The sequence below is a fragment of the Pectinophora gossypiella genome, chromosome 3 (genome assembly GCF_024362695.1).
Source record: "Pectinophora gossypiella chromosome 3, ilPecGoss1.1, whole genome shotgun sequence".
NCBI lineage: Eukaryota > Metazoa > Arthropoda > Insecta > Lepidoptera > Gelechiidae > Pectinophora > Pectinophora gossypiella.
In genome coordinates, this window is record NC_065406.1 from 4,997,042 (window position 1) to 5,023,594 (window position 26,553).

Here is a 26,553-nt window from a genome sequence, read left to right on the forward strand (position 1 = left end):
TTGGTTTTGAAAAATATTCAACTTGACGACAACTAGTCTTAAGCAGCAGCTGTTGCAATTTGGTTCATGCAGTCTGAAAAGGAAACTAATCTCCTAAGCACTTTCGAGATAAAATAGTTAAACGTTGGAGATTTTATGAAAAGGATTTTGGACCGCGAATAAAGATTCTTCATTCAAAATGCGTGGTTTCAGGTAATGATATCTTTTAGGATGAAATGCTCGACTATTCATTGGCCAAAATCCATTCAGGGCTACATTATCAACTCCTCTTTTTTATTACTCCAACGTCTATACTTACTTGTTCTCATTATTGTCATCTTCATCTACAGAGTAGGGGCCGCACTTGTTGCTCATCTGACGCATCAGCTCATTATCGTGTTGTAAGAAGCAAGGGTCAATTTCCCTTGTCAATGGAACGTACTCTGGCGCGCAGGCTACGTAGAATATATCCTGCAAAGTGGTTTTGGTTGGTAAGTCTGTTATCGGCTGCGACTTATTTTAATTTTCTCTCAGATGTTGAGGACTCTCATCCTATAAATCTGCTGAGTCCGAGGGTGAAAGTTGAGGAAACCGATGATTTTTGAATTCGCTCTCTGCACATTGGGTTTAATAATTTTTATTTTTCCAAAAACTTACAATCAATCCTTGGACTTTCAGCAGTTCTTTTCTACAGTTTTAGATGTCGAGTGAGACTTGTCCTTCCATTGTTGGACAGCCTTTATTGTGACAGGTTATCCCATATGTGTAGCCGTGTAAGGCATCTCGTATCGAGCGGTTCGCTAAAATTCTTGACTTTTAGTATAGAGAGTATTTTAAAATTTGCGATATAGTCATTAACATTGTCGTTCTTTTTTAATAAAACCTGTTTCGTGATTTGTACTAGCTTTTAAGAACGCCTAGACAGGTTGTATTTTAACATAGATGATTTCTATTCTAAGTACTTAGCTACCTATAAAAAACAAATCGTCTCTATTATTTTAGTTTCAAGACTTACCCGTCTCCCGCACAGCAACTTAAGCCCCGGTATGCAGGCGGCGTGTACCAACGACCCGTTTGCTACTAATCGTATCTCTAGGAGGTCTTCAGCAAATGCCATTATGTATGGAAACGCGCATACTGAAACCAAACATTCTTTTTATGTAATATATGAACCAACACGCCGTATACCAGAGCAAGAGCAACATAGTCGACAGCTAAATTGTAGTGGTGTGTGTTCAAGGGAGGTAACACTTACTCCGGCATATTGCTTGAAGAGGCGAAGTAAAATTTAAAAAAAGTAAATAGTCTACTTACCGACAGCAGCAGGCACAGTTGTCCAATGGAAGTCGTACTCGCCATCGCTTTCCATGCCTTTAGTAGTTAGTCTTTCAAAGTGACACGTATCTGTAACAGTGTGAAAAAATAAACAGTGAATATGTTCATTGAAGGATTTTAGATTTTTAGTTCGTTTAGTCGTCTTCGTTTGGTTCTCCTAGCGGTCAGTAGTGTAGATGGTGGCGAGAGGTCGAGGGTTTTGTTCTGTTTATTCATAGTTCTACACAACACATTCGCGTTGTCATATGTAAAATATTTTAAACCTTTGTTGCCAGCAACATATTTGCTACAAGTTTTTTAGTACTTACGATTATAACATAGAACTATTTGTCCGTCTCTTTCATCTCCAATGCGCAGTGCGTTGACTAGAGTGCCTCGTCGTGGCGTGTTATCGTCAGAACTTTCTGCTCTTTTCACCACCTTCAACAAAGGTAAATTATTTGACTATTTTTTTTTAATCAAATGGGTTTGCTCTTGACTCCATTCGGCCTCTTTAAGAGGTTAAAAAGAAAAAGAAAAGAAAAAAGAAAAGAAAAAAGAAAAGAAAGTGCTGTACGGTTCTTGCCTCAACGGCGAAGGAAAATATCGTGACGAAATCCACGTTCTAAGGATTTGATCAATTGTTAGCAATAGCGACGTGTTTAAAGTAAATAAATAAAATCTTAAGTTTCACTTAAGCTTCTTTACAATTTTCAAGCTTTAAGTAAGTATTTTCTTTTATTCTTCATTACTTAAAGTATATTTTATTTTCTTACCTGTCCAGTGGTAGATTCTAGCACTTCCCAATGATGTTTATATCCAACTACTAAGACTCCTACTTCACCATCCATTAGTTTAATCAGTACTGGCGATTCACTTAGTTGAATATCCTGAAAGGAAAAGCGTGAGTAGAAATTCGTCAGAGTAAATGAAAAGACGTCTCAACGTTTGTAGGGTGTTTGGAATCTAGTTACGGATGGATAGTTGATAAATGGGCGAGTTCTCAATAGTCAGACAGCGTCTATTCGTAGAATAAAGTGTTCCAGATTTTTTCCATACATAATTGTACTCTTCCATTCAGTGGCGGCCCTAGCAATATATTTAGATAGTGCGAGACCATAGCAAAGTGGCACCCCTCAGCCCCTTAAAATACATTTTTTTTTCTATTAGTTTACGGCCACCGAAATTTACCTATTTGAAACTTTTAAAAATGTTTCCGGCCACCCCCTATGAGTTTTATGTGACCGGAATGCAACCCGATGAAGTTAGTTTGCGGCTAGGGTGGACCAGTCTTGGATGATTTTGCCCCCCCCCCCATTTCAGTGCTGTTTCGGTGACCGCTCGCACCGCCCTAGGGCTGCCACTGATACCATTGATAAATAATCTAATCTGTTTATTGAAAAATCAACACGTTAAGTTACTAACTACCCGATCCAGTATAAAAGGTTTCTTCAGCTCGCGGTCGATATTATTTCGGTTTCGATTGATACTCATCGATAAATATCGGTCGATTTGGACGTATTTAACCGTATTTATTAATTTACTCTTCTAAGTTTGAAGGAAATAGAAACCTGTTAGTACGAGCATAACTAGTTATTTCAGGGGGCTTAGAAAGTCAGATAACTAGTTGGCTATTTTGCACAGACTGTCCCAATAATTCGCTATTGAACAAGGTAATATGGTCCCTATTTCGTGGGATGGTCAGAAAAAGCTGTACTAATAAATTATATAGATTTTTGAATAATTATTAATCAGTGTGTACCTTGATATGTGTATATTCGAATCCCATTTCGCTATCAGTCTTTTGTTCTTCGAGCATCAAGAGAACCCTTCTACCAACCGCTACGGCTAATGTCGTTTTACCTCCTTCACCTGTGAAGTTTTTGCATGTTATAATATGTTTGATGCAGAAGCACATACTATACCTCTACTAAGTTGGAGATTTATTCAAAATACAACGTTCGATGCTCTCCTAAGTTGAATCTAAGCTATGTTTACATTCGACTTACATCTCATTTATTTCTATTTTATATTCATTTTCCTTAAAGCTCTGTAAGTGCCTAATTTTATAATGTTTGACATAAAACACAAACCTTGTTCCAAAACGTCGAAGTAATGCGCAGTTTTTGTGCGCGGTAGTCTTGCGTGCTTGCAGTCTTGGAGAGGTCGCATTGCCCATGCGCCAGCGCAAAGCTCTTGCAGCGGCAGTGCGTATAACCCCGCACCTCCGGCCCCGCCGGTTGTTGACCCTCCGCCGATCACTCTCGCTCCCACTCGGAAAAGTCCGGCTCTCTCCGTCACCCGAGCGGCGCGCACGCATCCCTCCCATCGTAACACTACCCGCGTTGTGCCGGTTTCTGAAACCAGGTATGTACCTAATATATGAATATCAAAGTATGGATGTGCAGAGTTTGGAGTGTGCTTTGAAGTTAGCTAGTCAGATTAAACAAATGATCCTGATATTTTACCTACCTAATTATTAGATTTGGCAAGGAAATAAAGTATTCAGTCAACAACCACCCGTTGTAGTAGATTTTTTCTTTCTCAAAACCCAGCAATATGCCTCTCTTAAACTTATATGGATAAGTATCGGCTTTCAGTTTTTGGCTATCAGAAGACGCCTGCCGACGCTTTAATTATTTTAAAGAACTACAAGGTTACAAGGGACTATTAAGAAATGAAGATACCTTCTAAAATGTAAGTGTTGGAGGTGGTGGAGAGCAGAAGGCGTCCTTCAGCCAGCTGTTCAGCGCAGACAGGAGTGGCTGGCAGCGGTGCTGACCGCCACACGCGACCTTCCCACGGTGCTCTCCGAGAACCACCAGATCCTGTGCAGAAAACAATACAATTTTACGCAAACAGGAAACAAAGTGTAGAAGGAGATGTATTTTCAACTGCGTTTCCTTTCTTTGTATTTTGTGTGAGAATCTTAACTCCCAAAAAAATCTGTACAATGCTTCTATTTTCTTTATGACCCTTGGCAATCATCGCATTTCTATGGTTCATCAATGGCGCGTGATGGCGTGGTGGAGTATGCTCCATACCCCCTCCGGTTGATTGAGAGGCCTGTGCCCAGCAGGGGGACGTATATAGGCTGTTTGTGTTATGTTGTTCATCAATGATGAGTTCAGAATTAAGTATCAATAAAGTACTAGTAGGTGAGGTTGGTCATCCACCTCACGAACCACACGATATACGAAGAAGATAAAGGCCGGTAAAAAAATGCAACCACAAACTGACCAGTGGAAACAAGACTGGTAGGAGCGTCTCCTCTCAGCACGGCGTCGAGCTTCAACGCTTGTCCGACGTGCAGGAATCGTTCCGTCCGCGCCGCGCCAGCGCCGCCTGCGCCTGCGCCGCCTGACCACACGTCCGATAATGCGCGCCGCGATAGCATTGGCTGAAAGGTAATTTGAGTTATTAATCATTTAAGGTCTAAGCCTGAAATTATAGACAGTAAGTTAAAACGATCGAAGACTGAAATTGACGTAATGGTTGAATGAATTGCTTATAAAAGGAGATAAACAGTTATTTTCTAAATCACCTATACGCATATGCATATACTCTCTCAATGTATGAAAATAATTTATGATGATGGAATAGTGGAACTCACCACCCCCGCCTGCCCGGCCCGGGGCTTTTGGCGGCTCAATAGTAACCCTGACAGTAGGGTTGATGAGGTTGGTACTGCACCTCACAACCCACACGATAGAAGAAGAAGACTCACCACCTTGTGGTCCGAGCAGTGTTCGGCGTAGATGTCGCGTATCAGGGTGTCCAGCGTCCTCTGTCTCTTCAACGCGAACGTCGGTGTTTGGAACGCTGCCTTTTCCCCGTTCATTAGCTTTACCTGCAAAGATTTATTTCGGATTTAGCTTAAGGCCCATGTCACTTTCAAGAACGCTGATCACGAGCCTGTGACCATTGGGATCAGGACGACGGCGGTTATAGAAGTCTAGGGATCGGAGCGTCAAGATTTCTTGGTAAGCAAGTAAGTAATTAGTGGTTCCTGTACCTAGAAGTGCGTTAGTTACACTAGTTCTTTTTAAGGTGGATTCTTGAAGTTCTATCTCTCCCGTTTACTCTGGTTCTGCTTAATTGTACACACATGTTTATAATTGCAATCTGCTACAAAGAGTAGTTGATAGTCTTCGTTTTTGAGATAGTTCTCTTGACGATGCACATTTCTTTTGTTACCTACTTAATCTAGATCAGTCATTCTGTATCATCCTTAGTCTTATGTTATGGAAATAATTAATAAAATTCTGAAAGTTTCTCTCGGGTTTTAGCAGTACTTATAAAAAATAAAATTGCAAAACTAGGTTAGCCATTCAATTAAACTCTAAAATGTAAATGTACACTTCATTGCACCGTGATTTTGTTAGTTAGGGACACATAAGGGTAGTCCACAAGCCATGGTTGAGTAAATTTGAAATTAGTTTACAGAAACTTTATTACCTCCAATTGACCGTAGCATCCGTAGCCAAATTTTTGGCGTCTCTCTTCTCTCTAAAGTTCCAAATAAGTACGGATCCCAAAATATTTCGTTTGGAGTGATGCTGTTCTTGGGACGAGGTAATATTTACTGATTAGGAAGGGTCGCGCTTAATGTATCTAAGTACTTTTATTCCGCACCCGCTGTGATAAAAAAATGCTGATTCCCGGATAGGTAGAACTTATTAGCAAAATTGCTCGAGAAAAGGGTCTTTAGACTGTCGCCTTTCTATATATATATATTCTATACTAGATGTCGCGTGGTTCGCTCGCAGCAAGCTGCTCGCGTGTCTTGTTTTCCCGCCATTTTTTTACCGCGATAGAATTTGACCAAGACTTGAATAGGTCTCGTGAAATCAAAAAAGTTCTAGGTGCTATAGTTTTGCCAGGCCGTAGGGTGTCTCCCTGATGCGGAGCAGTTTTCCAAGATGACGTTCCGATCACACCCCTATACATCAATTTTAGCTCTGAGACATTTTCTGGAAAAACAAAAATTTGTATGGCGGCCATCTTGTTTTTCGGCCATTTTGTTTTTTTTCACCCGCGATAAAATTTGACCAAGATTTAAATAGGTTTCGTGAAAATAAAAAAGTTCCAGGTGCGATAGTTTTGCCAGGCCGTAGGGTGTCTCCCTGATGCGGAGCAGCTATCGAAAACCCAGACGTATTTTCATACTCGACATGACGTTCCGATCACATTCCTATACATAAATTTTACCTCTGAAGCTTTTTTCTGGAAAAACAAAATTTTGTATGGTGGCCATCTTGTTTTTCCGCCATTTTGATTTTTTTTCACCGGCGATTGGATTCGACCAAGATTTAAATATGTTATGCGAAAAAAAAATTGCTCCAGGTTTTATAGTTTTGCCAGGCTGTAGGGTGTCTCCCTGATGCGGAGCAGTTTTTCAAGATCGAACAGTTTTTCCATACTCAGCTTGACGTTTCGATCACACCTCCCATACATCATTTTTACCTCCGAGACATTTTCTGGAAAAACGAAATTTTGTATGGCGGCCATCTTGTTTTTCCACCATTTTGATTTTTTTTCACCGACGATAAAATTTGACCAAGATTTAAGAAGGTTTTGTAAAAAAAGAATCGTTCCAGGTGCGATAGTTTTGCCAGACTGTAGGGTGTCTCCCTGATGCGGAGCAGTTTTCCAAGATCTGGAAGTTTTCCCATACTCATCGGAAGATCTTGATCACATCTCCCATACATCATTTTTACCCCCCGGCGCTCCTTCTGGGAGAACAACCCTGTCAGTGAGTCAGTGAGTCAGTGAGTCAGTCAGTCAGTCAGTACATGGGTTTGTAGCTTTATATAATATAATGTATACGAAAAGTAATAAGAAACTACTTTTAAAACGGATTAAAAATGCTAGCGGGCAAAGGTGGTTTTCTTATTTATAGGTAGCAATAAAACTTTTAAATAGATATCTACGAGTACTTACTTTATTTTTTAAAGGGTAAGCTTGCTTTAGCCACGGTCTTTAGCATGAAAATGATTGTTATTGTGCGTCTTCTTTTACAACTACTCTATACTTATACTCTGTACTTATTGTGTTCTTATGGGTGTGGTGTACGAGTGGCTGTTAGCAAACTCGATTTATATGAATCTGTTTTGTGTGTTGGTACTTACCAATAAAAACTCCCTGAAGAGTTGCGGGTCGTTGAAGACAGGCGGACACGGCAGCGAAGGTCCGAATGGTGGCACCGTGTCATCACTGTATACGCTCAGCCTGTAACCCTCGCCTTCCACTTCCGATACCACTGCGAATATGTCTGATAGGGGGTTTAAGGAAATTATAAGTACAGTTACTTCGTGTATATTTTTCAGAGGATTGTGCAAGGCTAGTGGTGGCTTTCTAAGTCGCTTGTTCTTAATAGCCTTCAAAGAGTTTGAAAAATAACTAGAACAACTTTGAAGACAGGATAAGAGTAAGTATGCTCTATTACGTTTTAGGTATTTTTATTGTAACAATATTACCAAATGCATTTACTTAATAATATAATGGAGAATATTTGTAACCCAGACCGAACAATATTTTCCGTGATACTTTCACCTTACGATTTTATGACGCCATAAAGTAAACTTTCCTGGCTGAGCCGCAAAAGATGTAGCGATAGGAGTCAAAACAAAAGGGTTACTTTGTTAGGGGACGAAGTTATTTTGTTTGTTACTTTGTTAAGGGGACAAAGTAACGGAAGCAATGTACAAAGGATACGAGTGAAGTGACTCTTTACGCATTGCGGGTTGAATGTGTTGTGAGCACAGTCGTCCGTGAACACTATGTTCACTATGTCGTTGCCGATATGACGTTTTCTTTCCAGCTGAAACAAAAAAGATAAATTCAGGCTTATGGATAAGTGCAAAGAGAACAACGGAGAAGAGAGTGGTGGATAAGTAGTGTGCTTATAAGTGATGTGCAGTTTAGTACACGCGGGAATCAAAACAAAACAAACGATAAAGTAGGCAAGTTCTTAGTTCTGTATTCAAATTCTAATATACGATAAATCTAATAATTGATCAACATGGAAATTAGCATTCGTTTGTATTCGAAAGAGGGACACTGTAGGTACCTATATACTTGATATGTAGTAAGGCCTATACGAGATTTTATCGCAGTGGTAATATAAAAACTTATTGATCACACAGACTCTATGCGGGCAAATCTCATGTTCATTATATTAAAGGCCGTCAGAAATAAGTGAATTAATCGAATCGAATAGTCGCCGTGTAAACGTAGCCTAATTGTAAAACATTTGAGGTGAGGTTGGTCATGACATAATCGTAACCTACACGCAATGGTAGAGTTGAGAATGGCACGGTAGAGTCATGTGTAGCTTGGATCTACTCTGAGTGGTTTTTCCAAGAATGAAACTTTTTGGTTTTTTCATAGAAATAATATGTAAATTTCTGTGTAGAGTGTGATAAGAGCTTATTAATTATTGTTGATGGAAAGGGTAGAGGCTGTTGCGTTATAGCTATAGGTTTAATTATTCTGTTTATCTTTTGATTTCAAAATTTTAAAGAAATCGAATGGAATTCCATAGTCTCTACTTACCCCGGTACATATGTATGTATCTTTTAATTCGCGGCTATTGTCATAAAATTATAATTTTAGTACTAAAATATCGTACCTTTGTGATAAAAATAATGAGTTTCTAAAATAACGTCCTTGTGTTCGAGTTAGAAAGTCACAGTCCAACTTTCTGATAAAAAGCCTTGTCAAGAGCAAGTCGAACTTGCTTAATTTAGTATTATCTACCGTGATGTCGGGAATCGATCCTAGTTTATATGTAGTTAATAGATAAATTATCAATTCGTTTTGATACTGCACGGGTCCCCGCCGGAATATCGATATAATTGTCATCTGGGTACGAGTACTTTTTAAGCGTTGTCAATTCAAAGACATTCGTGATCGGTTGTATCTAACTGTAACTGATACACAGACGAAGGTGATACATTTTTGAACAGAACCCTGAAAACCCAAAAACCAATCCAATTTAGCACTAGTGTAAGACAAAGTTTTGTAGGCAACCATGTTGAAGTTTTAACAACGTTGTGGCTTGACTTATAGTTGCGAAGTCATGTTGTTATACGTACATACGTATGTCATCTAAAGTAGTTATATATAGTTACTTTGTACTGTGCCTAAGTCTAACTATTATATTTAGGAATTAGTATTTAGATAGTTCGTTCTAAGTTGTCTTGCGAAATAACAAGTGCCATTTGCAAATCTACAATAAGTCACGTCAAAAAAAGAAAAAGTACGTTCTAACAATGTTGAGGGCTCTCAGCTCTCCCCTTTTGTCCGGCCTAATAGTTAATGCCATTCTATCGCTGATGCCGCCAACTGACCTATTTGCAACTCTTGGCGAAACTGATTTGCATCTTTTACAATTATCAATATGACATAAATCACTTTATCAAAAAAATACAGATATGTCAGTTAGCAAAATCAGCCACGATTTGCGGCAAATCTAGAATAAGTCACGTCAAAAAAATATAGTGTTGTTTGACTGTGGATTTTTGTAGACTCGTACCTACCCACTAAGCTCGATTGTGCTTTCGTAGAGTAGATAATTTTCATGTTATTTTGATGTGATTTAAAATATGGAACAACTGGTTAGAAACTAAAATCTTAAGTAGGTATTTAAATACAAACACATTACAAGTATCATAATATGAAGTTAGTACAATGAAAAGCGATACAATAGAGACGGTTGGTAGTCGAATCACAGTAACAAAGTCGGGTTTGCAGGTTTGCAGCGCAACGGTCATCAGTTTCGACACGAAAGCCTTTGCAACAGTGTATTTCACAATGTGTATTTCTACTTAAATGAATAGGTACTTCTTTTGTTTTACATTGTTTGTGTGGAGAGGTATTTATATACCGTGTACATTTGATTGTTTGATTGTTTGTAGAGTAATTATTTTCTTCTTCGAGACAATCACTGTTGAGTGCTCGCTCTACGTACTTAAAATAACTATTTTTTTTGTAGGTACTTACTTAAGAAAGCGCAGGACCGATTTAAGAGGTTAAATATAGATTATAGGTATTTTCCCACATACTTACAATTTAGTAACACCTCGTCTACATTAATAGTGTATATTAGTTTGCATGAAAGTATAAGGCATAGGCGCGACCACAGAATAAATAAGGTCATCATTTTCTTTGTTGAAGAAAAAAGAAACCGAATAAGGTAATGTGATAGGTATGACCTAGCGTGAAAGACATTACGTCATATATTAACTACGTTAGTATATAGGTACTATGATTTCTATTTGTAGACAAGAAGATAGCTACCGTAACTTAACAATTGTGAAGGTGACCTTAATACTAAGTAGGTATAAGTACTTATTATATGGAACTATAGGTAATCTCTTTTTACATTTTGCAGACGTTGGTTATTTTTACAAAACATCATTTCGGTTAATAGCCGAAAAATATACCCTAAACTTGAGGAGCTCGGTGGCGCAGCTGTTAACGCGCTCGGTCTGCGATTGTTGAAGTAAAGCAACTTTTGCAAAGGCCGGTCATAGGATGGGTGACCACAAAAAAAAGTTTTCATCTCGAGCTCCTCTGTGCTTCGGAAGGCACGTTAAGCCGTTGGTCCCGGCTGCATTAGCAGTCGTTAATAACCATCAATCCGCACTGGGCCCGCGTGATGGTTTAAGGCCCGATCTCCCTATCCATCCATTGGGAAGGCCCGTGCCCCAGCAGTGGGGATGTTAATGGGCTGATGATGATGATATGGAACAAACCTGTTGTTTATTATCCTTGGAGAAGGGCAACATCGTGGAGACGTGGAACATGATCTCATGACCCTGATGCATCGTGTAGATGGAGTGACTGCCAGTCATGTCGCCTGTTTACAAGAAAATTTGTTGAAGTAATAAATAATTGAACCGACAGCTTTCCAGGGGTGTAGAATAAAGAATAATACTACCTTTAGAACAGTCACTTTCCGCTCCGCACCAATTTGTATCGGGCGTAGACCTAGATTTACTTTACTTTGTGTCTTGCTTTAGTCTAAACTTTCCTTCCACCGACCGCAATTGAAATACCATTGTATTTAAGTTTATAAATTATGTAATACAAACTGGATTTAAAAAATAAATAAAGGAAAACGTGAAACAGTAGGACTAGGGCCCTGTGCTGGGAGGTTTTCTGGCCACGTCTTTCCCTCAGCGTTACAGATTCCGATGTGGTAGTAGTTTTACAGCTAGTTACATAATATGTAATTTAATTTTTGACGTTCAAAAAGCGCTAACTTTGTAAGCCAATTTTGAAAAATAAATCTTTTGAATTTTTGAATCTTAAATGCCCATAAGCCGTTAAAGAGTAAGGCAAAACTACTACTACTGCTACTGTATTTCTCGCTTGCACTTACCTACGTGGTAAGAGTGAGACGGTAAGAAAAAGTAAGATGATTCCGGGCATGGTAACCTGTTGGTCCCTAGTTTTTATTATCCCTCAAAAATACTTCCACGATCCCGCAGTGGATCAGCGTGGTGGAGTATGCTCCATACCCTCTCCGGTTGATTGAAGGGAGGGTTTTGCCCAGTGAAGGGGCGTTATGTTTATATTAATGAAACTAACGGTTCAGCGTATAAAAACAATTTCGGCAATATAATACTTATCTACTGAGTTACAATAACAATTATAAATAATCCTATTTCCAATTTTCCAGTAGTTCTATTACAGCCGCAGATAAAGTTACTTTTCTGTTTCTGCTGAATAAGTATGTAAGTACAATATACTTCCGAACTTACTTAATATGTTTCCCTAACAAAATATTGGCCTAAGGGAAAAATTCAGCGACCTTTAATTTTACCTGCACATTGTAAGAAGGAAGGTGGAACTTTCCTCTTTGCCTTCCCTAATCTGAAATCACATTATTTTGTTCGAAGTTCAGCTATGGATTATTGTTAAAACTTCGCAGAACACAGTGTTCACTGAAATATGATACTTATTGGAAAATATTCCGCGTGCTGAAAGGTAGATCAGTAGGGTAGTGGCCCTGCTTCTGGGGAATAAAATTTAATTTTAATTTAGTTTAAGCGTTTTTAAAATAGGGCAGTCCTTTATTTACTGCAAGAAAGATATATAGTTCGTTTTGGAACCGGAACACTAAATTAAAATTAAATTTGTGCTTGCCAGAATTTGAAAACTATTCATATCTACTTCCCTAATATTAAATTAGGCGCTTTTTAATTTCGAATTAATTGCAGTTAAGTATTACTGCAATTCATGTACCTATGTAAGATATATCAATACAATAAATAAAATTAATAATAATAAAGTAGTGACTAATATAATTAAAATTTTGCATCAGATAAAATAAATTGGTATTGAAAAGTGTTTTGGCTGACCTTTGACGTCAAGGCCTCCACGAAAGCGATTCCATCCTCTTAATCGAATTTTGTCTCCCAAAAGCGAAATAAATCGTTCCCATTTCTCGTCGCCTTTCTCTGAAATATTTCAATAAAATATCAATATTTTGAAAATATAATTTTGTTTAATTTACAAATACAATTACACATGACAACATTGATAGCGGAAGTGCTTTGTTTCAGGTACCTACCTATAATATACATAGATAATGCGAGAGGAAATAATACTGCCTATTTATTTCATATATTTTTGTCTTAGGTATAACTAACGTTACCTACCAACATAAGTTCGAAACCCGGGACACCCGCATAACCTTCCACGTGAAACCCTTGGACAACGATCGGCTAACATTACATTTATTCAGATCCCTTAGCTATAGATGATCATTTACGACCCCTCTCAGAAAGTCTATAAAGAGTTTCGAATCCCTAAGACAATGCCGCACAAATTGAAGTCTTAATTACTGTTGGACATCTTGCTTTATAGAGGAGTGAAAACAGAATAACGTCTTTAAGTGCTTTCCTAATTTTACTTGGAAGCTTTACTTTAAGTTTTATTGCTTTAGAACGGGCACTATAGGTAATCTCTTTTTACATCTTGCAGACGTTGGTTATTTTTACAAAACATCATTTCGGTTAATAGCCGAAAAATATACCCTAAACTTGAGGAGCTCGGTGGCGCAGCGGTTAATGCGCTCGGCTCGGCTTGGTGATTGTTGAAGTTAAACAACTTTCGCAAAGGCCGGACATAGGATGGGTGACCACAAAAAAAAAGTTTTCAGCTCGAGCTCCTCCGTGCTTCGGAAGGCACGCTAAGCCGTTGGTCCCGGTTGCATTAGCAGTCGTTAATAACCATCAATCCGCACTTGGCCCGCGTGATGGTTTAAGGCCCGATCTCCCTATCCATCCATAGGGAAGGCCCGTGCCCCTGCAGTGGGGACGTTAATGGGCTGATGATGATGATACCCTAAACACAAGTTAATTCAGAGCCCTAATTAAAATATGAGTCGAAATAAATTTTCTTCTAGTTACTAATTTTCTTTTCATCAAGTCAAAACTTTCCTTTAACCTACTTACCGTTCGACAGCATCTCGTCGTCAGTCTTCTGGCCCGGAGTCATCAACATGACGCCAATTTTGAAGTTGACAGACCCCTCTTGCTCTTCAAGTAGTAACACATCCTTTTGAAGTTCAGCACACGTAATCTGATTGAGAAAATTACCTTGTTTATCATTCGTGGAAAACGTCTACTGATTGCATTGAGCTAGGTTGTGTCGGACAAACGCCTTCGTTAAGCCTTATTCAGGCTACTGGATAAATGTAACTCTATGATGACGTTCGTAACAAAGTTAGCCGGGCCGAAATAATGTTTTACATTTCAGTTTTTCATACTTTACGGCATCTCGGTTCCAATATTGAAATGAAAAGCGATTTCTGAATTCAAATTTTGCCGATACGGCGTCGATTGAATTGAAGATAAAGTCTCATAATTTGTCAGTGCAAAGCTATGTCTGCTATCAGATCTGAGGTTCTGTTTTTACTTCTAGGTTAACACCCTCAAATGAATAGACGAAGTGTTCCGTTCCTTCCAGGAAAACAATGAGATTTGAACAATGTCTATAATGGGGCTGCGTAGAGTATACGCAGGTAAACCTGCGAAATTAAATCATTTTGATTTACTAGAGTTCATTTTACTTTGACTTCTATTATACTTCTTATGAAGTTGTTAAGTAAGTACTTTCTGAATTTTGTTCACGCGCATTAAGATTAACATTTTTTTATTGTCAGATGTATTTATGATAGTAAGTACTTAGTTAGTACTTAGTTTTATGATAGTACAATAAAACTTATTGCATTACAAGCTAATAGAAATATATAATAGAGATAGAGAAAATACAATTATAATAAAGTACAATACAATATAAAAACTCTTTATTGCACTTAAATCATATTAAAAATACATTAGGTATTATAATTAGATAGGTAGTATAACATGCGTTATTGCTAAGGTTGCAATCTCTTCCAGGCAATCTACCCCTACTATTACAACCATTACTACTACTACCCGGTACCCTTTACCCGGTACTATGATTATTTCACACGTTCGCATGCGTGTAGACACAGACCCTTTATTATTTTCATCATGTTGTGGCTTAACAGTCCTGTCATAAATAATCATGTTATCCTTATCCTCACCTCTCTTGGCACCTTGTCGACTCTCTCCATGGCTGGAAACTGTGCCAGGATCTGTTTGACTGTGGGTCTGGTAGGCGCCTGACCACCTCCACCGCTGTTCCATGCGCTCGGTGGCAGGTATATCTTGTGGGCACCCTGTAGGGAACAACAAACAGCATTGTACATTTCTAGCTGTATTTTTTTTTTGCATCTGAAGCCCATTGCATGTAATCTAATTTTGAGCGAGTCCATAGTAGAAATGCAGTCTACGCGCTTAATTTTAAAAATAGCTTTGAAAATATTTTGGTAAAATTTTGGTGGGTTAGGCCGCAACAATACAATACAATGTTGTGACTTCCTGTATCTTGTGTCCATTGTGTTCAATAAAATATTTTATCTATATATCTATCTATACTACGTACCTTTGAATTTTTCCTTCGTAATTAATGTAAATTAGGGGGAATTTCATGGTTGATATTTTTTTTCAGCGTAAATGTAAGTGTCCAGTATAGTCTATTTCAAAGCTGTACTAGGACTCCTGTCCTCCGCCTCTGAATTGTACTGACAGTAATTGCTGCCCTTTGCAGTTTCCAGGTTACACAGACATACAGAGTACTGCGGGGCAGAAGGCAAGGGTTTCCAGTTTCCACTACTTTTCACCACAGCTCTATTTTTCCCTAAAAAGTAGAATGGATGATGCTATACTAACAAGAGCGTGGCTCTTAAATTAGTGATGATGAAATGTAAGTTGCCATTTCTCATCATCTAACAATCTTGATGTAGTCTATTTCTTATTACTTATTTTGCCAGAAAGAATCCTACTTAATTCTAATTACGCATTTATTACGGTCTTCCTACTTTCAAAAAGGTTTACGTAAATATAACAATATATTTTTATGTCCATCCAATGCGTACGTGTTTCGTTGGGTTAATCTCCACAATCTGTATACCGGGCTTCGGTATAAAGGTTGTATTCCATCGGCAAAAGAAAATGCGTGACGAGGTCAAACGTCTAATTTTGCTAGGAAATTTCTATTGGAAAGATGTGATATTTATTTATCTAAAGTGGTCATTACCGATTACTAATGTAAATTTACTTAGTACTATATCGTAGGTACATACAACACAAACACGCTTTATTGTACATATAAACACAATATTAAAAACAACAATTACAAAAGTGACAAGAGAAGCACAATCGGCGGCCTTATTGCTAAAAAGCAATTTCTTCCAGGCAACCTTAGGGATAAACACTCGTAGGTAGGTACATACAAACGTACGTATCCATCCTTTTCAGACAGCACTGGGATGGCAGGAGTAGATAATATGAAAGCGTGTGAAAAATCACGAATCACTTCTATGTACTTAGATGATAAAAAAGTATTAAGTTAAACTCAAATGAGTCTTTGTTAAAGTTGGATAAAAAAGTTTGAAACTTGACAATGACTGGAATATTTTCCTACAGGTACCTACCTACTTTTTATTGCGTCGAATATCACCTTTCCCTAATACGTAAACGCTACAAAAGTTAAACACACTCGATACGTTTACACATTAAGATTTCCATCAGCAAAAGGAAAAAGACTTAATAACCTTGGTGGGAAAACTTTTACCAAATGTTTCTTTTAAGCCTTCGAATAGAGTAGTGTTTTAAGATTTTATGGACGCATTTACGTTGGTTGGTGGCCGCTGGATATCAACTAAGCCACGCAGCTAAGGGACGTGAGTTATGTTTGACAAAATGACTAGAAGCCATCGTGTAAGAAGGGTCCAGGTAGATGGTGGTAACGGTACGGTGAGAAACAGGGGCGGATAGTGAATTTGTGGGGCATTGGGTCAATTCTTGCATTGTTGAACACAGTTTCTTTTTTTTTCAAAATCTAATTTCACTAACAATAATATGTTTAATACTATAGAAATTTTATACACAATTCAGTGTCTAGCTTTTCATGATAGTTAGGAGCACCTAATTACTCAATTAATTGCAATTTTATTACAAAACTCTTTTGTACAGTTATTTAGGATACGGCATAATAGATATAAAAGGACAGTCATTAAATAATTTATTTATTTATTATGAGGTTTTGGTTTCATACAAGACTATTAACCTGGCCCCAGGGGGGACAGAGTCATCTTCTCTGCCCTCCACTGGCAATTCCTGTTCGACGCGTCCTTGCCGCAGGCGTGGGCTTACTTCAGTAGGCCAGAGTGAGGTGGTGGCTGAGTTCGGATAGGACCCAGACCTACGGGGTATAACGTAGAACCCTTGCCCAGGGATACGGGTGAAGACCTCAACGGTTGCAGAGGCGGAGATAGGAGCCATCGATACGGCAATGCAGGATGGAAGGGGCAAGTCAGAGGGACTGTAACTTGGAACCTGACAGACGGCAGCAGTACAGTAACTGTCAGTACTATTACAACAGGAGTTCTAGTACGTCTTTGAAATAGACTACTCTGGGCGCCATCTCACTCTCGTCAGACAGAGTAATGCGGGGCGGAAGGTAAGAAAGAAACCACTGCCCTATTTTTCCCTAAAAAGTAGCATGGAGAATTCGACACCGACAAGAGCGCGACTTTGAAATTAGTGTGTGTATTATGAAATCGGTAGTCTATTCGATCCTTTTGTATCCAGGGGGCCTTGGGGTGCAGCCCCGAAAACCCTTGAGTAGATCCGCCCCTGGTAAGATACCTTGCCTGACGGCCTATTCAGTCAAGACATATTATACTGGACAAAGGTAGGTGGGCCAATTCTGCTTTAAGTCACGAGTGAGATTAGGATCTTCTTCTCCCGTGTGAGTTATGAGAATAATAAACGATCTCATCAACTCTAGTGTCAGGGTTACAATTGATCCACCAAAGGCCGCTGACATGGCTCATGTAACAACTATAAGTATTACTTACATACTTAAGTAAATAGTAGCACGGATCATCTTACTTTCGGTTTCCATCATCATCATCCCCCTAGCGTTATCCGCTTTTTCACAGGGTCCGCTTACCGCTTACTCTCAGATTAGGACGAAAATAATTAACGTCCTAAGGTGACAATGCTGCCTATTTCAATATTGGGACTTGTTTTTTTTTTACAAAATGATTAATGTTTTTTTTAAACAGGTTTTGATATTTCTGTAATATGTTGTCGAATTCACATCACTAATTTAAGAGTCACGCTCTTGAAGGTGTAGCATTTTCCTAACTCTCCATGCTACTTTTTACTTTTTTTGTCGAATTACAATACATGTATTGTGTGTGAGTGTGTGTCTACGTAATAGAGAGGTACCAGGTGAGTTCCTTACCATTTTATTAAAGAGTATGGCTCGTAAAAGTCCCGCGCCCCCTTCTTGCACGACGCTCAGTAGATATGGTTCTCTGGCTCCGTCCACGCCTATGTAATTCTGATGCACTGTAAAAAACACATTCGTTTCAATGTCACTCAAACTATGAAACATTTCTTCGAAACGCAGTATGTACTTCGTACTTTTTGTCCTAGAACAGCCAAACTTGTGTTCTTTGAAATTTTAGGTAGGTATACGGAATAAAGGATATTTCGATATTTATAAATTTTATGGTCATTTTAAAATAAAACGTTGTAAGTACCTGCTGAAACTATTCAAAGTGAAAAGTTTATTTAATTTCGAATGTGCTTAAATTAAATTTAAAATAAATATCTATCGCTAGTGAGCAAAACTTTTGTATAAAGTTTTGAATTTATACTTTCTAGTTGCCGTAGTCAAGGAAAAATCTAAATAACTTATAAGTACAGGAGAAGATTTACCAGGTACTAGATCAGATAAATGTGTTTGATTCAACGAAGTCCGCATCCGAAATAAGGTGTGATTCTTTGGCTTTGATACTTTATGCTTTACACGTTCCTATAGTAACACATTATACAGGCCGAAATTCGGTTGACGTACAAAGAAATCTATAATCTCTTTTAAGTTTATAAAGTTAAGGGGTTGATCTTAATCAAATCTGGGAATAAGTTCCCAGGGTTATTATTTTCCCAACCATGGACAAATTATTTTTTGTCAAAGCTCGTGATTATATCCCAATAGGGGTAGTCAGAGGTACATCCATCGCAAGATGAACACCTTACAGAGCTTTCTGTAAGACCAACGAGAAAACAACTTGAATTTTTAAAAGTATTTTTTTATTTTCATTTTTGTATATAAAGAAAGTTTATTTTCCCTTAGCATTGTTTGCACGAATACACTATATTTTTAATAAACATTAAAATGACGACAAGTCTTTACAAGATAAGGAAAATCTATTAAAAACATCTGTTTGTATTGCTGTTTGCTATTAGCAAAGCCGGAAAAGTGTTGATAACGACAACAAAAGTCCTTTACACGTGCTGGTATTTAAAAGAAAACCTTGACTAAATTGATTAAGTTACAGTGGTTATTTAGATATTAATGTACTTATAAATAAAAAAAAGGATACATAAAGGGCTTTCCTTGCCGTAGAAAGTTTTATACAGTAAAATACATAAAGAAAAATATTTGTATCAACATAATTTGTAAATATAAGTACGTATCTATAATGTTTATAACAACTACATTTTCTTTAAAATTCCGTTTGCAGAATTAAACGTTTACAATAAGACTTGGATCTTAATCTTAATAACTCGGCCCCATGCCGGGCGCCATTAATAATTCAACGATTGGCAAATCTTCAGTTTACTTTAAAAGGCTTATCAAATCTGCAACGATATTAAATTATCAACGAGGTCAGATTGAATCTGTCAATATGAGTAAGACCATCGAAGTAAAAGATAGAAAGGCAACGTCTAAATAAAACTGGCTAATGTGTTACCTTCAATAAAAGATTCAGAAGTTTGAAAGAAACAAGGTTCGGTTCACGTCATAACTTTTCCGCCACCTTAGAGAAGTCTTGCTTCCGAGAAACGTAGTTAAGCTTGGAGAAAAACCAGGCTGACAGAAGTTGAAAGTAGAGGATTTATGAAGAACAAAATAAAACCAAACAGAAGCGTACTTTAGTGGAAGTATGTCAGAGTTCTCAGAATTGTCTTGAGCGTTTGTTGTGACGTGTGATCATCTTTCAATATGATATTTCTTTGCCGCTTAAGGGACTTTCGTAAGGTAAACATGGGTGTTGTATAAGATTAGGGTTTGCTCCAATGCGTATTCCGTCAGTCGATTAATTATGAGTCAACATAATAAACAGTTACTTGGAATATAGGCGCAATTGTTGAATACTGTATCAGAGATCAAACAGAATGAGTTAGGCAGTTAGTACAAACATGCGAGAAGATTGTTGATTTTAACTCCATAGCATGATTCATAATGTAAACACGTTACAGCTGTGGAACAAGGTCTTTTGAATAAGTTAAGAATTAGAAAATATAAATGAGATTCTGCCACAATAACGTTCAACGTAACATTAAAGTAATGTAAAGTAAATATATGTGCAATAAAGAATTAATGATTGATTGATTGAACGTTTTTCGCTATAAACATATACTCAATAAACCTATCTGTCAAAACGCAATATTGCAATTTGTCATTTGCGCTTACAAATGTAAGTGCGCAACGTTAAAAAATGAGAAATAACAATATTGATTTTTAGGTAAAACGCGTCAATGTGGCCTTTCAACCCGTTTTCCCCATCGGGTTGGATTTGATGTGAGATTAGATGCCATTTATTTTTGTATAAAATCGTTGTCCTATTCCCTTCTGTTCAGTTAAATGGAACCCGGAATAAAAGTCTGGGTAAACGATGGTAAAGGATACGAAAACTTTTCTTCAGAAGACTTAATAACTTTCCAAATGTTTTATACAAAATGACGTAAGTTGAATTTGTATAGGAAAGTAAGAACCGCCTGACATTAAGGATTACTTAATTTAACAAGAAACAACTTGTAGGTATTTGTAAACTTTGATTAATTTCGTTAACTTGAATACTTAATTGATTTAGAGTATCAAAGTTTATGTATACTTACCTACTTCGATTGAATATTCGTAGTTTCCACATCATTAACTTGTAAGCAAAGCGACAAATCGTTAGAAGGGAATTTGTAGTCAAATAATAAATATAATTCCACATACATGGCGTTAGTGACATTGTAACGAAAACTTTGCGGGTTGATTCAGATCAAGTGGATTCAGATCAACTGATTTGATGACTAGTTGGACACTACCTTATTCCATAGAATAAGGAGTAAAACTTCCTATTCTAAGGCATCCATCGAGGAAAAACATGGCTGTCGCTTGTCGTACATCTCCTTATCCATCCATAGGGAAGGTCTGTGCCCCAGTAGTGGGGATGTTAATGGGCTGATGATGATATGAGTACCAGAGTTCGAAGATATAAAGGCAAATAAAACTGTCGTGTAAATTCGGGGCACCTAGAAAGGACAGACAGACAGTTAATTAGTTATTCAACTCAACCCCGCTGATTTGTAAAAACAATCATGCAACCAATGGTCCATTGCACACCATCTAAGTTTATTTTAAGTTAAACCTGTCATTTTCTTATCCGCCGAAAAGGAAAGGGACAAGTAATCGACAAGCATAAAATTTATGGAACACACGTCAATTGTATGCAGTAATTTGAAAACCCCCCAAAATTTTATATTGACCAATAACCCGACAAAATTAATTCGCTCGGTATATTCAGTCATTTTAAAATTAACAGTTGTCAATCATTCGTCCCTTTCCTTTTCTGCAGACAAGAAAATGCAGATATAACTTAAAATATAAATTTAAGAACCTGCAGGTTTTTGGCTTCGCATTTCATATCAGCGAAGTAATTTTCGCAAAAACTTACTCATTTAATATAACAAGTCCGTTTAGGTATCAATAACTGACAATCACCTAACCTCACCTGATTGTCCAAAAAGTAAGATGACCCGTGCTTCGGAAGGCACGTTAAGCCGTTGGTCCCGGTTACTACTTACTGATGTAAGTAAGTAGTCGTTACATGAGCCATGTCAGGGCCCTTTAGCGGCTCAATAATAATCCTGATACTAGGGTTGATGAGGTTGGTATTTCACCTTACAACCCACACGATAGAAGAAGAAGATTGACAATGTTTGAGAGACAATTGAGTCACCTTGTCTCAAGCCTCTTTCAATGACTATATAACTCAAATTCGCAATAGAATTTCCCCAGAGTTACAAAGTGTACGTCTATTCAATATTAGTTACATAAATAGGTACTTATACTAAGTAATATAATTAAGGATTGTAAAACGAACTTTTAAACTCTGTTCTTTTGGCAAACATTTTTACTTATAAACAATATTTTTTACCTTTCAAAATAATTATTAAATATAAATCCATAAACCTTCGATTGATATTATATGTTATTATTATTGTTATTTTGGCGACGCAATAGCAATTCTATTTTAGCCTTATTTGTCTTAAAGACATTAGATATAGGTATAAGCGGTTTTTTTTAAACAGAAATGCCGTAATGAACACGCAGCTTTATCTACAGATGTTTGAGACAGCTCGAATGATGGACGTTTACCCCACCGTTGTGTAATTAGCTAACAATGTCATTTAGATTCTATGTCGGGTCAAGACATAAGAGGCAGGGGCATAGAATGTACTTAAGTAATTATGTCATCACGTAGTCGACCGTGGTGTTAGAGGTAGCCGCTATAGACCTTGACATGGCTCATGTAACGAAGAAGTACTCGTAGTTGGGATCGACTGCTTAATCACCTTACTGTCGGAGAAACGGGAGATCCTGGTCGGGTGCGACCACTACGAGCTTCTCTCACGGAGGCCTAATTTAGATAGATTACTATCATACCTACGTAGTCGACCGTGGTGTTAGAGGTAGCCGCTATAGACCTTGACATGGCTCATGTAACGAAGAAGTACTCGTAGTTGGGATCGACTGCTTAATCATCTTACTGTCGGAGAAACGGGAGATCCTGGTCGGGTGCGACCACTACGAGCTTCTCTCACGGAGGCCTATTTTAGATAGATTATTATCATACCATAAAGCCACAAGGACCAAGAAGAAAGTAAATTCTTCGTCCTAGATTGAATGTCTGCGTCCGTAGGCCTACGAAAATAAATAGGATTTTGTTTTGTTTCTGACAGGTTTTTATGCTCGGATATCTTGACAGTTTGATTACGACTCGTTTCAAGGTGCTTTTGATTTGAGTGGAGTGAATAACTTGAGCGTTATCTGGGAATTTATTTTTAATTTCGTTCGTCTGGAGACTTATATAAAACGTTTTGCGTAAAACAAAAGAGATGGAAAATCGGCATTGCCGCTTGTTTGCGTTATTGGAATAGGATTACACACAACGAATAATGTTGTACGTAGATCAGTATTATGTAGAGAGACGGAGCTACAGCGTCGTAATGAACCTACAACGTCGTGTGGTCTTGTAGAAACGGGATAACATTAACTGTATTTTTATATAGTAAGTAGTATTTTCTGGTTGGTCCTGTAAAGATAGTAAGTACTTATATCGGGTCATCGCGTGGTATTGAGAGCTGTTGTTTATCTTGTTCCAAATGCCCAATTTGGTTGAGTAAAATATCTTACTTCCATGTTTGTGTCATCGAACGACAGACGCATGATAATGAAGTCATAGCCTTGCCTTCACAGGTTTCGTCACGCACGAATATTCACGTTTAAGAGCTTCATACATCATCCAACTGATTGAAATAACCAGATTTACAAGGGGAACTGTATCTCATACATAATATTATGGCGATGCTGCGCCTGATCTGTTTATAATCTAGAATAGCTGTTGACGTATGTCAATTCCGTCCAATAGTATTCACTATCAAACTATTTCTAAAATAATGCAGGATTTGGGCACAAAAAGCCGAACATGACCAGTAGAAGTTCGAACTTTAATCAAATATAGTTGCTTAAATGAATTGGTGTCTATTTCGAAATTAGTCCCTACTGGGGTCCTAGTAAACAGCGGGGAATATAGATTTAACCCACATTCAGCACTTTCTACGAATAAGAAAGGGGCCTATAAATAACAGGCGAAACCAAAACCCTTCATATTCCCTGTTAGATTAGAGTAGTTGTGGCGAAATGTCAATACAATTATCGCATGAGTGACCACGGAGTGAGACGATCAAAAGAAAATAAATAAAATCGTAGCCAGTGAAGTATGTCGAAGCCCAGGCAAAGTCACGCACTACCCATCCAATCCGCGTTTGAGTGACTCGCTTTATCGACTTTGTTGTTCAGTGTTCAGACCTCAAGACTTCGCAACGTGAACACGTGTAGAAAACTTTTATGAATTTCCCAGACGCGAACCGGTTACAAAAGCCGGTTCGATTTAGAACCTAAATCTGGCAAGGTTGCGCAATAACGTCTCGAGAATTCACAATATATTGCGATTAGATTGAATTGTTATGAAAAAAGTTTTTATATTTCTGGACGTATATTATCTGCGGTAAATAACCAGAATCTGTTTTATTTAGGCTACGTGAAAGCAATACCGAATGAAAGGGACATGTGTTTAGTGAAGAAAAATGGGATGCTTAGTGAGAAAACAAAAAGTCGAAGAAGACATCAATTGCGAGAATGCAATTTTCATCGTAGGAAGGTAACAAAAGGGTATCAGAAATACCCTCGGACTATATAGGTAGAGTACGCGCCACGAAAGAAGGACCGCGGATTTTAATGGAACTACTTGACATTTATCAGAATAATTCTATACAGGTAAGGCGACACTAGCGCTGTCGTTTCGGGATTTCTTTCGCGGCGCGGTCTGTAGGTATCTATCTTTTTTTTCTATCACACGATTTGTACAACAAACTTCATCTATATTATTTTTCCACGTTTTACTTTAGTGTCTTGTATTCACATTTCACAATCAAACCGATTCTGTTTGTATACAATTTGATACCTAATTTGGCAAGTGGGATAATTTTGCCACACCATAATTTTAACTGCGAACCATAGTTATTTCTTTTTGTTTTGGTTTTTCCCGAAGGGCAATGCAAGGGGAACTATACCCAAACAGTCAAGTCTTAGGTATTCTTTCTTGATGATGATTAATGAAATGATGGAAGGTGATGACGATGAATCATGAAACCTAAGCCTCCACTCTCGAAGCAGACTCCTACTCCGAACTCCAAACGAATTAACTCAAAAGTCCGCATAAACTTTGGAGTTATGTTATGAAGCGGCTTCTTGGCACGAAGCGAAAATACACTTGTTACACTTGTTTATTGAATATTCCGATATATAATAACACTATCGCGAATGTTTTCCGACTAACTTAATGCGATTATTAACCACAAAACACCACTGTGTATTAATTATTTAGATTATTCACTGAAGAAAGCCATGAAGCCATGTCATTCACGTTCCCGCCAAAAAGCCGAACCATAGTTAGAAGTGACTTCAACTGTAGTACCACAAGGGTAAAGCGTATGAACTAAGTAGTTAATTTATAACTTTGCTTATTAACTAAGTCAGTGCTATTGACGTTTAGTTTATTACTATTAGAATAGTTTTGAACTGGTACGGTATGCCCGACTGTCGGCGAATTGCTAGGAACGGAACGGAAAGGTTTTAGCCATATCAGTTTTGTCTTAGACGGTAACAGATATTTGATGATTTGATACATCTCTAATGATATAGGTGAATCGCGAATCGTCGCTTACATTGCGAATTATCATATGGACTGAAGAAAAACGTTGGGTCTAGCACAATTTAAGTTCGTATGGTCACTAACCTAAACTGGTATGTTTTTCTTTGAAAGATTTTTAGTTCCCCGCTTTGTCGTCGAAATTCGCACAGCGGCGTAATGGTTTGTATTCTGGTCGTCCTTCGACTAACGAGACCCACATTCTCTGACTCGGTTCACTTAACTCAATCCAATATTGATTTTGCTTATTGGTGTAATAAATTAATAACCCTATCGAGATCTAACTAGTAAATTTTAAATGACAAGAGATGGTCGGTTGATTGCTTCAGGAGATAGTAAAGAACGGGATTTCAGTATTCTAAATTGAACAGGATATTAAATAAGTTACTAAGTATAAAATAACAAAGAGTTGTTCAACTATCTTGAACAAGGTTTCTTAAAGTTTCCTAGAAGCTAAACGTGTTGCTAATGGCGTGTTATTTTGCTCTAACAGGATATCGGTACAGTAAACAGTGTCTAGAAATATTATTTTCTTGAAAATGTTGGCGGAAATTAATATACCCTATCTGAGAAAGAAAGATTGATTGGAAAGATACAATCCATTTTCTGCGAGACAATCTATAGACGATATTTTTTTTGTTAATTGTGTTTCTGACGGCCCAGTTTTTTATTCACAGTATACCTTATTATGGAGAAAAATAGTATAATTATTCGTTTGCTTTACTATCTTTATAAACTGAATATTAGCACCTGGATTTAATTATCTAACTTCCAGAACGAAAAACATCAAAAGCGTAGCGTAGGTATCCATTCAATCATTCGAACATTTTATACTGGAACTGTCTTGAATTAAACTGATTAAAGAGGATATTTGCTTATTCACCGGCTTCCGAACGGCACTTCCTCCGAGGAAATCGGAATTGTTTTCTTATTTCCCGCCGTCTCCCAACTTCATTCCATCCATATAAGGTCAATGTGGGAACACTGTTCTAAAATTTAAGTTTGACTGGATTTATGGAAGAAGATATTATTTGTAGACCAAGTCATATGATCGGATATGATAGATAAGAAGAAGTTATTGGCGCTAG

The 26,553-nt window shown here is 37.7% G+C and overlaps 1 protein-coding gene across 3 annotated transcripts in view; it reads right to left on the reverse strand.

Moving 5' to 3' along the window:
• Positions 1-26,553, reverse strand: part of LOC126380022 (GTPase-activating Rap/Ran-GAP domain-like protein 3) — a 314,259-nt gene that overhangs the window by 3,021 nt on the left and 284,685 nt on the right. Inside the window, exons 9-25 of one of the 3 annotated variants that reach the window (XM_050029130.1) lie at positions 18,154-18,260; positions 14,882-15,016; positions 13,764-13,890; positions 12,666-12,764; positions 11,055-11,158; positions 8,011-8,116; positions 7,425-7,567; positions 5,021-5,143; positions 4,534-4,693; positions 3,981-4,121; positions 3,387-3,668; positions 3,056-3,165; positions 2,070-2,183; positions 1,623-1,734; positions 1,294-1,383; positions 995-1,116; positions 299-450 (exon numbers count right to left, since the gene is read on the reverse strand). In XM_050029130.1, coding sequence (XP_049885087.1) covers positions 299-450; positions 995-1,116; positions 1,294-1,383; positions 1,623-1,734; positions 2,070-2,183; positions 3,056-3,165; positions 3,387-3,668; positions 3,981-4,121; positions 4,534-4,693; positions 5,021-5,143; positions 7,425-7,567; positions 8,011-8,116; positions 11,055-11,158; positions 12,666-12,764; positions 13,764-13,890; positions 14,882-15,016; positions 18,154-18,260 — 2,227 coding nt within the window. The remainder of the gene's footprint in view (positions 1-298; positions 451-994; positions 1,117-1,293; positions 1,384-1,622; positions 1,735-2,069; positions 2,184-3,055; positions 3,166-3,386; positions 3,669-3,980; positions 4,122-4,533; positions 4,694-5,020; positions 5,144-7,424; positions 7,568-8,010; positions 8,117-11,054; positions 11,159-12,665; positions 12,765-13,763; positions 13,891-14,881; positions 15,017-18,153; positions 18,261-26,553) is intronic. The other 2 variants (XM_050029111.1, XM_050029120.1) reach the window with 2 other exon arrangements.